Here is a 15,184-nt window from a genome sequence, read left to right as displayed (position 1 = left end):
AATCTAATAGGAACTCTCCAAGATCTGTCCAGGCCAGGGGGAAGGAGGGAGGGCAGCAAGAAAGAAGGCGAGAGAAGACAACTAACATGGAACGTTATGGTAGGTACATAACTTCTAAATGTTAAGTTGACAATCTCGCCTTCATTCTTGCTGGATGGGACCGGCCCCTAGCACCTGTATCCCGGGTGGCTCAATGGAACAGACTCTTGAGAACTGTGGAACCAAAACTGGCCCTATCTCTGGAGGCCAAATCCAACTTGTAATGAGACACAAAGGTATGAGGCGTGGCCCAAGTAGCTGCTGCACAAATAGTGTCAATGGGAAGTCTATCCTGAAAGGCTACAGAAGTGGATAGACTCCTGGTCGAATGTGCTTTTGGCTTAGAAGATAGTTGTTTGCCCCTTAGAGAGTACACATAGGAAATGGTGGAAGTCAACCATCTAGATAAGGTCACTTTAAAAACTGGAAGACCTAACCTGTTTTCTGCATAGGAGACAAACAATTGGTCTGATTTTCTAATTTGTTTAGTCCTATGCAAGTAGTACCTGAGCTGACGATGAACATCCAAAAAGTGCAGCTTTTGTTCAGCTCTGTCAGAATAGTTAGGAAAGAAAACTGGTAGATCAATAGATTGGTTAATATTGGTTTGAGATACAACCTTGGGAAGAAAGGAAGGGTTAGTTCTTAGCGAAACCCTATCCTTATGAAAAACCAGATAAGGTGAACGAATACAGAGGGCCTGAATCTCAGAAACTCTTCTTGCAGAAGTAACAGCCAGTAAAAATATAGTTTTCCACGTCAATAACTTTAAAGAACACGTAGCAGATGGTTCGAAAGGAGGTAGAATTAGGGATGCCAACATTAAGTTTAGATCCCATTGCGGAGGAGGATGTTTCACAGACGGTTTTAGGAGAAAAACTCCTCTTAAAAAGGCCTTGCATAACCTATGAGACATGATGTTATTGTCATGCAAGCCAACATGATACTTGGAAATAGCAGCCAGTTATACTTTGACTGTAGATGACGAGGATCCTGAATGAAAAACCTCCGCCAGGAAATCCAAAACAGAATGTACAGGAGCGGTAAAAGGATCAATATTTCTGGCGTTTGCCCAAATTGAAAAACGTCGCCACTTGCTTGCATAAATAGTTCTAGTGGACGACTTTAAAGAAGACACTAAAATGTCTCTGACTGAGTCAGAAATCATTGGTAGCCTGGCTAGGGAAGGAAGTGGAGCAACCAAGCAGTGAGGTTGAGAGAATGAATGGCCCGGTGCTGCTGACCCGACTGGTGGATCAAAAGATCCGGAACTGGGTCCAGATGCCAGGGCTGCACCAGAAGGTGACGATGTAGAGACGGAAACCAAATTTGTCGAGGCCAATATGGAGCAATGAGGATCAATTTGGCTCTCAAAACGGTGGCTTTCTGAATGACTTGTGGAATCAATGGAAAGGAAGGAAAAGCATAAAGAAGTCCCCGAGGCCAATCCTGGGTTAGAGAGTCTCTCAAGGGTTGGCCTGGAAGGGGAAATAGTGTGAAGTAATCTGGGCACTTGCTGTTTTGAGGGTAGCGAAAAGATCGCAACAAGGAGTGCCCCACTTCAGAAAAATCTGATCTACTACAGATTGATTGAGAGACCACTCGTGAGGCATCAGAATAGATCTGCTTAGCCTGTCCGCCAATAGGTTGGACCTGCCGGGATGTGCGTTGCTATCAGAAACCGCTGAGAAGAGATCGCCCATTGCCAAAGTCTGAGAGCTTCGACATAAGGGATAGGACCTGGTTTCGCCCTGTTTGTTGATGTACCAGACCACGGACATGTTGTCCGTCTGTACTGCAATAGTCCCCGTGGGAAGAAAGTCGTCGAGGGCTTGCAACGTTAAAAGCACTGCTCTCATCTCCAGGACATTTATGTGCAGGTGGTATTCTATGGGTTGCCACGTCCCGTGGACCATCCTGCCCTGATAATGCCCCCCCCACCCGATCAGGGAGGCATCCGTGGTGACTGTGGCAACTGGAGGAGGGGGAACAAAGGGTCGGCCCTGATGAAGAAGAGGGGAAGATATCCACCATCGTAGATGGGCCCTGCACGACTGTGTTACCAAGATTTCGTGTCTCATAGGCAGATTGTGGTACGACCACTGCGTGAATAACATCCACTGCAGGAGACGCATGTGGAAGCGAGCCAGTGGAAGAAGAACAATGGCCGCAGCCATTAGGCCTAGAACTTTCAAGACAAACCTGGCTTTGATCTTGATGCTTAGTAACAGAAGCTGAACAAATTTCTGGATGTCCAGAATCCTTTGATCTGTTAGCCTGGCTAACATTTTGACGGTATTTAACTCTGCGCCTATAAAGGTGATAGATTGACAAGGCAGCAGAGAGGATTTTTCGAAATTTACCGAAATTCCCAGTTTCTTGCAAAGCTGTAGGGTGTAGTCTCTGGACCGAAGAAGCTGATGCTTGGTGGTGGCAGAGAGGAGCCAGTCGTCCAAATAAGGAAACACCTGGAATCCTCGACGTCTCAGGTGAGCTGTGACCACTGCCATGCATTTGGTGAACACTCTGGGGGCTGAAGTGAGGCCAAAGGGCAGTGCTCTGAATTGGTAATGGCTGGCTCCCAGCCGAAAGCGGAGAAACCTTCTGGAGCGTCTGTGAATCTTTATGTGATAGTACGCATCCTGAAGGTCTATCGAGCACATCCAGTTGTCCTTGCCCAGAAAGGGCAGAATGGATTGCAGCGTGACCATCCGGAATCTTGCCTTCTTGACAGACTTGTTTAGTCTGCTTAGGTCTAGTATCGGTCTCCAATCTCCCGTCCTTTTGGGGACCAAAAGCCATCTTGAATAGAAGCCGGACCCTACTTGGTCTGCCGGTACTGTCTGGATGGCTCTTTTTCCAGGAGTTTTGAAACCTCCTGTCTTGCCAAATCCCTTTGACCGGGTGAGATGTCTGGAAGGGATTGTAGAGGTACGGGAAACCTTTCGAAGGGGATTTTGTAACCCTCGGATATGATCGACTGTACCCACTTCTCTTGGGATAGGGATTGCCAGGCTACTGGGTACAGTGAAATTCTTCCCCCGACTGCCTCCAAGGGTGGACAGTCGGGCAACACCTCAGGGATGCTGAAAAGGCTTCTCAGGAAGAGACTCCCTGTTGCCCTGGTTATGAGGACCCCCCCTGCCTCTAGGGCGGCGTCTATTATTGTTACCCCCTCTGCCTCTGGGGGTAAACTGACCACGTGTGTCCGGTGTAGCTCCTTGGGCTTTTCGGAACCACATCTTCCCCCCCTTCTGACCCTTGGGATAAGGTCTAGAAGGAGTGGAAAACTGGACTCCAATGGCAGAAAGAGTTTTACCGTCCTGCTCACATCTGGTCAAAGTATCCTTCACCTGAGGTCCGAACAAAGCCGAACCGTCAAAGGGGGTGTTGGTGAAGGATGCCTTAAAGGGGTCCATAAAATTACACAGCCGCATCCAGGCTTGGCGTCTAAGAGCAACACCTGTGCCTGCGGCCCTGCTCGCTCCATCGGCCGCATAAGATATGAGCCGCATGGAGGAGTTAGATATGGAATTCAGGATAGCAAGCTGTGAGGCAATCTTTTCCTAAGCCCCAGCAGCAGAAGGATCCTGGACTACTTCTCCCAGTTCCTTGAGAATATCTCGTTGAAGCCTGGTGAAGTGACAAAGGTAATTCAGCGAACGCATAGCAAAGGTCGCTGAAGAAAACATCCGCTTTCCATACCTGTCCATGGTCCTAGAATCCTTATTAGGAGGATGGACAGGTACTGAAGGATCCGCCAGTTCCTTCTTAGTGGCCGCCGCTACCACCATAGCATCCACAGAGACACCCTTGGACAGGAACTGTTTATCCGAAGGGTCCGTGATGAACTTGGATGGTCTCCTGGGGACAGGTTCCACAGAATCTGGAGCCGCCCACGCCTTCCGAGCCACTACCTGCATGAGTGGGTCGAAAGGCGGAGACACCCAGGAGGTGGAGGGCCGGGATCCAAAAGCCTCCAGGTATACAGACTCATCCTCGGAGGGGTCAATGGAGGGCCAATTCCCCCTCTGTTTGAGGAGCTCAAGGATGTCTGAAAATGAGACATCCTCAGAGGGGGCCGTGGGGAACCCTCCAACTCATCTAAGTCGGTATCAGATGTAGTAGACTCAGGGAGTCTGTGTGTTTCCTCTTACACGTCCTCTTCCGAGGGGGTTCCCCTGCAGGGTCAGGAGAAACCTCGGAAGAGGAGGAAATTCCCAGTGGGGAAACCTGGGGTGATGGATCCCTGGGCCTGAGAGCAAGAGGCTGGCAAGAGGCATCTGCAGGCACTGATGAGGGAGGAGCTAGAGGGATAGACCGTTGACCAGGCTCAGAGGCCAGGACACTCCTCATCACCTCAAAGGCTCCTCTCCCCGGGAGACCGGAACACACCCACTCCGAAGAAACAGGAATGGTCGGCTCCAAGGAGAGAGAAGGCTCCGAGGCCGATGTCGGCGCCGAGCTTACCAAAGTCGAAGCCCCGAGAGGGAGAGCGGGGTCGGACAAGGGTCCGATGCCACTAGCCCCCTCGGAGCCGACAGTGGAAACCCGACGACCGGATCCCTCCAAGGAAGGTCTCAAGGAGGAGATCAGAGCCGAAGACGACGGAGCCGAAGGATGTATCGGCTCCGGCATCGAAACAGTCGCTGTCCCAAGAAGCTCCGGCTCCGAACTCTGGTGTGGAGTCGGAGGAGGAATCTCAAGAATCGGGGCTATAGCCGAAGTCTGTTGAGACGGGCTATGGAGCATTTGGGCCAGTGCCTGAGACTTTAACAGCCTGCTTACCACCCTCTCCAAATCATGGTCAGACAGCCTGGAAGATCTCGAAGATCGGCTCCGATGGCTCCGCTCCGACAAAAGAGGAGATCCCGGAGCCGAATGGATACTCATAATAGAGGGGGACCGAGATCTCTTACGGGTCGAAGCCATCGGAGCCGAAGTCCCTAGAACTCCAGATGGAGCCGAGGATTTCTCGGCTCCGATGCTGGATACAGCGTCGGCTCCAGCCGGAGCCGACAAGGCCACAGTAGTCAGGGTATCGGAGCCGGCCGGCACCGAACCCACTACTCGAACAGAAGAAGTATCGACTCCAGCCGGAGCCGATATCGGCTCCGACGGAGCCGGAGCCACCGGAGGAGGCTTGGACACAGTAGCCTGAGCCTTCGGTGGCTTAAGAGGTTTTCCTGACCCTGACTTAGGAGGAGAACCTTCAGGTTTAAGTAAACCTCGGAGGATTAATTTGTTCCTCCTTTCCTGCAGGACTCTCTGGCTAAAAGCATGACACAACGCACAGGAGTCCTGCAGGTGCAAAGGCCCCAGGCAATAAACACAAGAAGTGTGACCGTCTGTCAGAGACATTTTCTGACAGCACTGGTCACACTTCTTGAAGCCTGAGACCTTGCCTTCTTTTGACATCCTAGAAGGGAAAAACACAAACAGTCCCAACTAACACACCAATTAATCCCTTACACAGACACACAGGAAGGGAATAACTTGGGGAACTAGGCCTGACTAAAAACTTTAAACTGAAATTCTTATAAAAAATTTGAAAGGAAGGGAATAGGGTGGGCTGTAACTAAGTACAGACTAAACTAACACTAAAGGGAAAAAATAAACCCCTAACTACACTTTTTCTTATTTTACCAAGAAAAAACTTACCTCAGCTGGCAAAGGAGACCTCTTTCGCTAAGCGGCAAACGAGATCCGAGGTAGTTCCGCCTTGCATCATGGGATATAGGGTTGCCTCGAGCTGGTAAAAGGAGTTCTCGAGCTAAAGCAAGTGCCGAGTCGGAGCCGAGGATCGGCTCCGAACCCATCCAGCAAGAATGAAGGCGAGATTGACAACTTAACATTGCTTTATAATAGTCCATCCCTTCCATCAGTTTTCTTTCCCAGAATCTTGAACAACTGGCCTCCTTCTTTCATCTGGTATATCAGAGGTGGAAAGTTTATGAGGAGGAAGTTAAAAGAGAACAAAGGAAAAAGCATGCTCTGTCCTGTAAAGAAATTATCCCATATGTTCTTAAACTACTTCCCTATGATCACCATACAGAAGCCTTCCCATCAAAATCAGGAAGGTCAGACACCGCCTTAGATACCTGAGAAAGGAGGGCCAAGACATACCTGGTCATAAGAGTCTGGTAATTAATGGCATTAAAAATCAGGGTGGTAGAAGTATACATTTTCTTGCCCAATCTTTCCATAGTTCAACTATCCTTATCAGAAGGAAGGAAGCTTAGTAGCTGCAACAACTTACAACGTTTGTCAGAAGAAACCGAGAACAATGAAGGATCAACAGTAGGGCACTAATACTAAAAGTTGCAGTCCTCAGGCACCTTGTAGAACCTCTCAGGTTTCCCTGGTGCTGTAGGCTGACAATCGCAAGCTACAGAGGCAGCAGAAAAGATGTCCAAAAGGACAGACAAAATAGGACAGACAGCTGATGGTTTGGGAGACTGTTTGTAGGAGCTCATAATACTTCTTTTGAAAGTCAGAGGCTTTGGAACAGTCCCACAAAGTATTCCATCATGCAGGCAATACTATCCCCAAAGGGCAACTTTTCCAAGGGGACGTCTGGACTCAAAGAATCCTCTTCTTCTAAACTACAGTCCAGAGGGGAAAGAATATGATAAGAATAAGGCAGGGATTCTTCAGAATCCAAATCCTCATACATGGAATACGATTCCCTAGGCCTCTTAACAGGAGTGGAAGACCAGTGAGATAGGAAAAGACACCCACTAAGAAGGATACAAGGCCATTAAACATTAAAATACCCCCCCCCCCCCCCAAGTAAAATCCTACCATTCATACTAGGGATTAAAATCCTACTGTTCATACTAGGGATTTTTAATAACTTATTTTTCGGTGGGATGTTCACTCAAAAAAAAAAAACCCTCAAGAGGCTCAGACCCTTGACAAAATTCAATAATGGTAATAGGCATTTCCTTTCCTTACTAAAAATCGGGCGAATTCCCCTCAGTCGCCCATCAGCAGAGGACCCCACTCAATGCCAGCTGCAGGCATAAGAAAAGCCTCCAAGAACATGAGAGAATTGGGATCCATGCCAGCCGCTGACAGGGTCGTGACAGAGGAACCTGAAGCAAGCAATGGACGGTCTTCAGGACTTTCGCTAGCCTCCAGGGAGACAGCCGGGGGAGGCTGGGCACCAACTGGATCAGGCTTAATCTTTTTGGCTTTCATCTTGGAAGGCAACTGGCCTTCAGGACATGAGGATTCTGCCACAGCACCTTGAGCAAACGGCTTAAGTCACTGGTTCTTAAAATACATGGACAAGGAAGGAGAGAACTACATAGGGTCTTAGACACAAACACTTGGCAGACAGATCACCGTGTATGATCGTGGGAAGCTTCCAAGCAAAAAGACGCTAGTCGTAATGGTCTTTATGGAGAATCTGTCTCCCACACTGACATTTTCCCTTCCTGGATGAAATGAACACAATACCATACAAAAATAGAAGAAAGGAGAGAAGAAACCTCATCAGGGCATTTATCTGAAAGCGGTTTGGTAACCAACACAGCAGAAGAGTGTTCAGACTGACGTTTGATAATGGTGTTCAGACTACCAGGAAAGAAGTTCTGAATGTTTGTGTCCGTATGTCACCTTTATGCCTTACACAGGGGGGGCATACGTGTGACGTACAACACCTATTAAGATCTAAAGGCTTTAGTATACTTACAGGATGTTGGGCCATCCTTGGCAGAAGATCCCTTATGTAAACGATACTGCAACACTGATATGGAAGGACATCTGCACTGGTTGAGTTTTTAGTTGAATCTAGAACAGACGCTGCCATTAAAAATGGGATAAATTAGTAGGGCATATAAAATATTGCACAATAACTATAGGAATCAAGGAGTTCAGAAAAGACTGAGAAGAGAGAGAGAAATTAGATAGGCAATTTATAAAGGGACATACGTATGGCTCCCAAATATGCAACAAAATCTAGAAGATTTAGGGCTTTTGCTTGGAAGTGTTTACATAGATACTTTTATACCCCAAGCAGACTCCAAAGAATTTTTCCTCAGGTCCTGGGCAAATGTTGAGAGCTGAGATGGGGAAACGAGAAGTACCAGGGAGCTTACGTTTTTAGGGTGTAATGAGTTGGCAGACTTTAAAAATTCCCTACAGCATACTCTGTCAGGAATACTAGGCAAGCAAATGAGTGTTAACGAAGGAAATTAATTTTTTGAGCTGAGATACAGGATCTGAACTGTCTAAATAGAATAAGGCCTTGTTTAGTTTAATTCTGAAGCCTACCAAAAAAGCAATTACTAGAAAATGGAAATCAAAGTCTAAATCAACCATACTTGAAGTAGCAAATATTGTAACAAAGATAAAAGAACAAGAAGTGCAATCTTAAAAAAAAAAAAAAAAAAAAAAAAAAAAAAAGTAGGAACAAATTACCTTGAACAAATAGAAATTGTGGGAACAATACATACAGAATAATGTTTTGAAGGGGGAATGAGGTTTAAGAGAAGGTAGAAACTGAACAATTTATAGTAATGTTGTACTGATTATACTTTATAGATAAAAAGAAGTTATGTACTCACCATAACGTTCCATTTGAGTAGTTATACTTCATTTTTCTGCAACCTGTGGGTATACGGATCCGTGCCGGCAACTTTTTTTGTAGCGTCTGCTCCAAGCTCCGACCTCCTCCCCTTACTCATATTGCCCTACCATCTGCTATCTTCCCTCAGGTCGAGATTGCTGCAACTAAAAACATAAGCAACTCAACCCAATAAAACAAACCTGAAGAGACAGGACAAGGTCCGGGGGACAGATGGAGGGAATGTTGCAGAAAAATGAAGTATAACTACTCAGATGGAACGTTATGGTGAGTACATAACTTCTTTATCTGAAGTAGTTAAAATTTGCAACCTGTGGGACAAAGTCCCCAGCTACTCTGATCCTGGGAGGCTCTTATGGAAGGATATTCCTAAACACCGCAGAGCCAAAGGATGCTCTACCCCTCGAAATCAGATCTAAATTGTAATGGGAAATGAAGGTATGTGAAGTGGCCCAGGTCGCTGCTGCAAAAATATCATCCAAAGGCACCCTAGACCAAAAAGCAGCAGAAGTCGCCATGGACCTGGTAGAGTGAGCCTTAACAATACCAGGAGCAGCTAAACCTTTTGCTTTGTAGGCATGTGAAATACAAAGAGTGATCCATCTGGCCAAAGAAACTTTAGAAATAGCTTTGCCCATAAATGCTTTGGAAAAGGAAAAACAATTGGTCAGTCTTGCTGAAAGACTTTGTTCTATGGAGAGAAAAACAAAGCTGCCTAAGATTATCTAACAAATGAAGTTTGTATTCACCTGTATTTTGTAAGTTAGGAAAGAAAACGGGCAGATTAATGGACTGGTTTATGTTTGCTTCAGATGCCACTTTAGGTAAGAAGGAAGGATTAGTACGGAGGGAAACCCTATCCTTATAGAAGACCAAATACAGAGGCACGGCAGACAGAGCTTGAAGCTCAGAAACCCTCCAAGCAGATGTAATGGTGACTAGGAAAGCGGTCTTCCAGGACAAAAATTTCAAGTCCACCAAAGCTGTAAGCTTGAAAGGAGGGGCCACCAATGCCTGTAAAACAAAAGCAAGGTCCCAAGAAGGCACCGAATCCTTGAGAGGTGGACGTAATAGAAAAGTACCTTTAAGAAAAGCCTTACACAGCTAGAGGAGGCTAAGGCCATGTTGACTTCACCAACGTGAAAACTGGAAATTGCTGCCAATTGTACTTTCACTGTGGAGGAACTAGCTCCTTTCTGAAAAATGCCAGACAGGAAATCCAACACCGCTGGAAAAGGGGCTGTAAAGGGATCTATTTTTCTCTGTGAGGGCCAAATGGAAAAGCGCTTCCATTTACTGCATTAAAGTTTCCTAATGCAGTCTTTAAGAGAAGCCACCAAAATGGATTTTACCGAGGATGAAAGACCGAGTGTCCTGGCAATTAATGGAACTGGAGCAACCAGGCTGTCAGCTTGAGGCTGCCCAGATCGGGTGGACGTGCCCCCGACGGATGGGAGATTAGATCCGGGCAGGGATCCAGAACCCACAGAGGAGCCAAGAGATGAGAGAAAAGGAATGGGAACCAAACCTGACGAGGCCAGAACGGGATAATGAAGATCACTTTGCACCGTAGTCGGCAAGCTTTCTGAAGAAACTTCGGAATGAGTGGCAATGGTGGATAAGCATACAGAAGCCCGGGGGACCAAGCATGGACTAGAGCGTCTCTGGGGACTTCCTCTGGTGAGGGAATCAGAGCAAAGAACTCGCTGCACTTTGCGTTGGAAGGAGATGCGAAGAGATCGCAGCAAGGCTGACCTCATGCAAGGAAGATCTCCTCCGCTACTGACTATTTCAGAGACCACTCGTACGGCATCAGAATGGCCCCACAATCTGTCCGCTAAAATGCTGGAGCACCCCGGGATGTGTGTTGCTATCAGAAACCGACCAGTGGAAATCGCCCATTCCCACACTCTCATGGCCTCACGACATAGAGGGTAGGATCTGGTTCCCCCCTGCTCGTTGATATACCAGACAACAGACATGTTGCCAGACTGAATTGCAATCAATCCAAGAAGGAGGACTGTGTGAAAGGCTTCGAACGCTAAAAGCACTGCCCTCATCTGTAGAATATTTATGTGCAACTTGGTCTCCGACTGGGACCGTGTGCCTTGGACTGTCCTTCCCAAACAGTGCCCCCCCCCACCCGAGTTGGGAGGCATCCGTGGTCACTGTGGCTTGGACTGGAGATGACTTGAAGGTACGTCCTTCTGCTATCTCCGGTGAACTTAACCACTAAAGAAGAGACGTCCTGTAGACGTGACTGATCTTGATCGGAAATTCCATGGGCAGGTCTAGCCAAGACCATTTAACAGCCAGAGTCCATTGAAGAACCCACATGTAAAGGCACGCACAAGGAAGAATCAATATGGCGGCAGTCATGCAGCCCAGAGCCCGGAGAACCTCACTTGCCTTTGGAGACTTGGAGTTTGCTATCTGAGCTATGTGGCACCTGAGATGTATGATCCTGTCTGGAGTTGAGAATACCTACATCTACAAAGTGTCTAGCCAAGCCCCAATGAAGTCTAGAACTTGTACTGGTTGCAATTGGGATTTGTGAACATTGACTGTAATTCCCAGTAGATCTGCCAACCGAATGAAATAGTCTCGGGCCAAACACAAGTGATGCTTGTTGGGTGCAGCGAAGAGCCAGTCGTCCAGGTATGGAAACACCTGAATACCCTGAAGCCTCAGGTGAGCCGCTACAACTGCCATTACCTTGGTGAACACCCTGGGGACTGTGGTGAGACCAAAGGGTAGGGCTCTAAACTGAAAATGACTGACTGTCTCCCAGCCAGAAGCACAGAAAGCTCATGGAGCTTCTGTGTATTTTGATGTGGTAGTAAGCATCCTGGAGGTCTAACGAGCACATCCAGTTGCACTGTCCGAGATTAAGTAGAATGGACTGTAGGGTGACCATCCGGAGTTTCTGTTTGGCTACCGACAGGTTTAATGTTGACAGGTCTAGAATGGGCCTGAGGTCCTCCATCTTTTTTGGCACCAAAAAGAACCTTGAGTAGATGCCTGATCCGGACTCATCGGGGGAACCTGTTCGATGGCTCGTTTGAGAAGCAACTTTGAAACCTCTAGAGCTGCGGCCGCCCTGTGAGCGGGTGGAACATCCGGGAGGTGTTTTGTAATATTTGGAGGGGCAACAAATGGAATAGAGTAACCTCTGGATATTATTTGTAAAACCCAGCGATCTGTCATAATGGACTTCCATGCCGCTGGGTGTAAGGACAATCATCCCCAGACTGCCTCCAGAGTAGGACAGTCGGGCAACCCCTCAGGGCTGCTGGCCAGGTCTATCGGAAAAAGGTTCCCTAGACTCAAAATTCCTGGGACCATCTCTACCACTGGGACGGCGTCGATCCTGTCCCCCTCTGCCTCTGGGAGAATAGTTATCCTGAAAATCCCAGGAAAATTCTGGAACCACATCTTCTTCTGTCCTCTTTGGATTCCTAGAGAAGGACCGCTGGGGGTTAGAGAAGCGGACTCCGATGGCAGACAAAGTCTTACAGTCCTTTTCCCTCTGGACAAGTGTGTCACGTACTGCCTTCCCAAAAAAGGGAAGACCCGTCATAGGGAGCGTTGATAAACGACGCCTTGAAAGGGTCCGCGAACTGACAACCTGAGCCAGGCATGGCGCCTCATGGCTATGCCTGAGAAGACATCTTCGCCGAGAACAACTTGTCTGTCCTGCGGCGATAAAGACTCTGGGGGCGAACTCAGCAAATTCTGAAGCAAGGTCTCGCTGAAGCCGAATCACATACCAAATTAATTCAGTGCACGGATAGAAAAGGTCGCTGAGTAATAGAAGCACTTCCCAAACCTATCCACTGACCTGGACTCGGTGTCTGGAGGGTGGACTGAGGAACTCTCCTATGCTAGTTCCTTCTTTGTGGCCGCTACAACCAACATAGCATCAACTGGGGCTCCTTTCGACCAAGGTTGCCTGTCGGAAGGGGGAGATAAAACCTTGTCTGGGCATTTGGGGATGGGCTCTATGGTGTCAGGCTCCTTCCATGCCCTCATGGTGATGAGGTCCACCAAGGGGTCCGCTGGTGGGGACACCCAGGAAGTAGATGGGCCCGTGCCAAAGGCCTCCAGGAACACTGACTCATCCCCAGAAGGTTTTGGGGCTGACCAACCTCCCCTCTAGCGGAGCATCTCCATAATTTCTCCAAAGGAGACGTCTTCAGGAGGTGACCTGAGGGAACTTTCTCCTTCATCTAAGTCAGTGTCCGTAGTGAGGAACTCAGGGGAGTCCAAGTGCCTCTTTTGCACTTGCGCTTACGGTGACCCTCTTCAGTGGAACTTTCAGAAGGGGATTAGCGAGATGCAGGGGTTTCCTCAGGGAAATTAACCTGGGGATCCACTGGCACGGGCTGTCCTTGAGACAGGATGAAGGGAGCCTTCGCCAAATCCAGGGGGGCCTGGGTGGTATCAGAGGGGATGGACTGGGGTCTCAATCCCTGGGAGAGAACCCTCTCCACCACTTCGAAGTCAGAGGGAGAAGCCCTCCCGGATCCAAAGCGGGGACCAGAGCTGAAGCCAGGGTAGCCTGAGGTCCGAGGGAATGGATCAGATCCGAAAAGGTCGGAGCCAAAGAATCCAACCCCCGGGTCCAACTCCCTGTCTGAGGCTCCGAGAGTCACTCTGATCCAAACAAGTCGGATCAGAGGAACTCAAGGTAACAGCCGGAGTTGGAGGAACCGTCGGCACCGAGCTACCAGCTCCGAAAAACCTCGGATCCGAGCCCCAAAGCCGAAGCATGGATCGGGGAAGGAGAGATGGGGCAGAAAAGAGGCATGGAGGTCCCCCCCTCCAGATGGAGAAGGACCTGGCAAGACTCCCATATGAATTTGGGTCTGAATGAAACTCTGCATCATCCTGACCATGTCCATGTCCAATAGGCTCCGAGTCTACCTCGAAGAGGCCACCGACTCAGATATGGCTGGTCTGCGCAATGGGGAGGAAGGCCTCGGGTCCGAATGTTCCAACGGCTCCAGTGAGAAACGAGGAGACCAGAGCCGTAGAGAAACAGGCCTCATGGTCTTAGAAGGGGGACTGAGAAAGAGCTCCCTGTCTGGGGATCTCTTACAATGTCTGTCCTTCCTCTTCTCCCTGTCCTCTCTGCGCCTTTCTTTCTCTGTCAGCCACGCTGACTGAAGATTTGTCTTGAGAAGACCCATCACCAGAAGAGGGAGGTTGAGTCCCTGTCTGGGTGGAAGGTGGAACACTAGAGACCGAGGCAGATTCCGGCATGGCAGCAGGGAGAAGGCCTTTGGCTACTAGCTTGGCCTTGTGATCCCTAAGGGCCCTCGGATTAAAACCAGAACAGATAGCACATTCAGTGGGAAAATGTGCCACTCCCAAGCAAATTACACACAGAGTGTGACCATCAGCCGGGGAGAGCTTATGGCCACACACTGTACATTTTTTGAAGACAGGCTTCGGCTGATCAGCCATAGTCCTGCACCCAAAAAGTACAAACACTACCTACCAGAAAAACCACACGCACAGGTAGGGGAAGGGCAGGCCTAAGTACTACTCTCTACAAAACTTTTTTTTTTTTTTTTTTTTTTTAAACACCGACAAACAAGCGAGACACTAAACAAGGGGAGGAAAGGAAATATTTCACTCAAACACACTAGATACCAGAAAAAATACCACTTACTATCCTTGAGCTCAGAGCAAAGGAGACCACGATGCACACTACTGGTGCGGCAAATGAGATCTGAGGGAAGATAGGAGATATTAGGGCATTATGGGTAAGGGGAGGAGCTTGGAGCAGATGCTATTAAAAAAGTTGCTGGCTCGGATCCGATTCAGATCTGTATACCCACAGGTTTCAGATAAAATGAAGTTAACTACTTCAGATTATACGTTATGTATGTTTGTAAATGTGACCTTATTTTTGTATAAACATAAGTTTGCCTATATCACAAGTGATAACTCAATGAAAGTGTTTTAAAAAAGAAAAGGAAAAAAGGGTAAATCAGCATGTCAAACATGATAAGAGTTCTACCAATACTTACAACTTCTGCTGCTGAACTGCTGTATGACTGGGGCCCTCCTGAGTGGCAAGCACCTCCTGCAGGGTAGAGACAGCTCGACCCCGTCTCAATGGCTGCACATTTTCTTTACTTAGTTCCCATTCATTATCCTCTGTAGACATGTCTGCTCTTATCTTTTCGTCTAGCAGACGAATGGGAAAAAAAAAAACAAAAAAAAAAGCTAATTAAAGATGACAAATGTTTAAAATATAATCAGTCTTATTACTCTGTACTTAGCAATACTAACTCACATTAGTAATCCAAACTAGCTTTGATAACAGACCAAAAATTGTGCTTTTGATCTTATAGAGTCAAGCACACAAGTCATAGAATGATAGAAATTGAACAGCAAGAACTCAGTCTACTTGTAAACTATAAATAACATCATGGTCAGCAGTGTGGCCCCATATCATCAATTTCAGCTACAAAATTGGAAGGTTCTTTGTGTGCCCTATCCTATGTTATTCCCAGTAACGTAAAAATAAATATGCATATA

The 15,184-nt window shown here is 47.7% G+C and overlaps 1 protein-coding gene across 1 annotated transcript in view; it reads right to left on the bottom strand.

Moving 5' to 3' along the window:
- Nucleotides 1–15,184, bottom strand: part of BUB1B (BUB1 mitotic checkpoint serine/threonine kinase B) — a 1,687,592-nt gene that overhangs the window by 1,551,831 nt on the left and 120,577 nt on the right. The window contains exon 2 of the mRNA XM_044074144.1: nucleotides 14,671–14,830. Coding sequence (XP_043930079.1) covers nucleotides 14,671–14,810 — 140 coding nt within the window. The 5' untranslated portion in view covers nucleotides 14,811–14,830. The remainder of the gene's footprint in view (nucleotides 1–14,670; nucleotides 14,831–15,184) is intronic.

This window comes from Protopterus annectens, chromosome 6.part0 (genome assembly GCF_019279795.1).
Source record: "Protopterus annectens isolate FY-2018-M chromosome 6.part0, PAN1.0, whole genome shotgun sequence".
In the NCBI taxonomy this organism is placed as follows: Eukaryota; Metazoa; Chordata; order Ceratodontiformes; family Protopteridae; genus Protopterus; species Protopterus annectens.
This window is presented reverse-complemented; position numbering and strand designations above follow the sequence as displayed.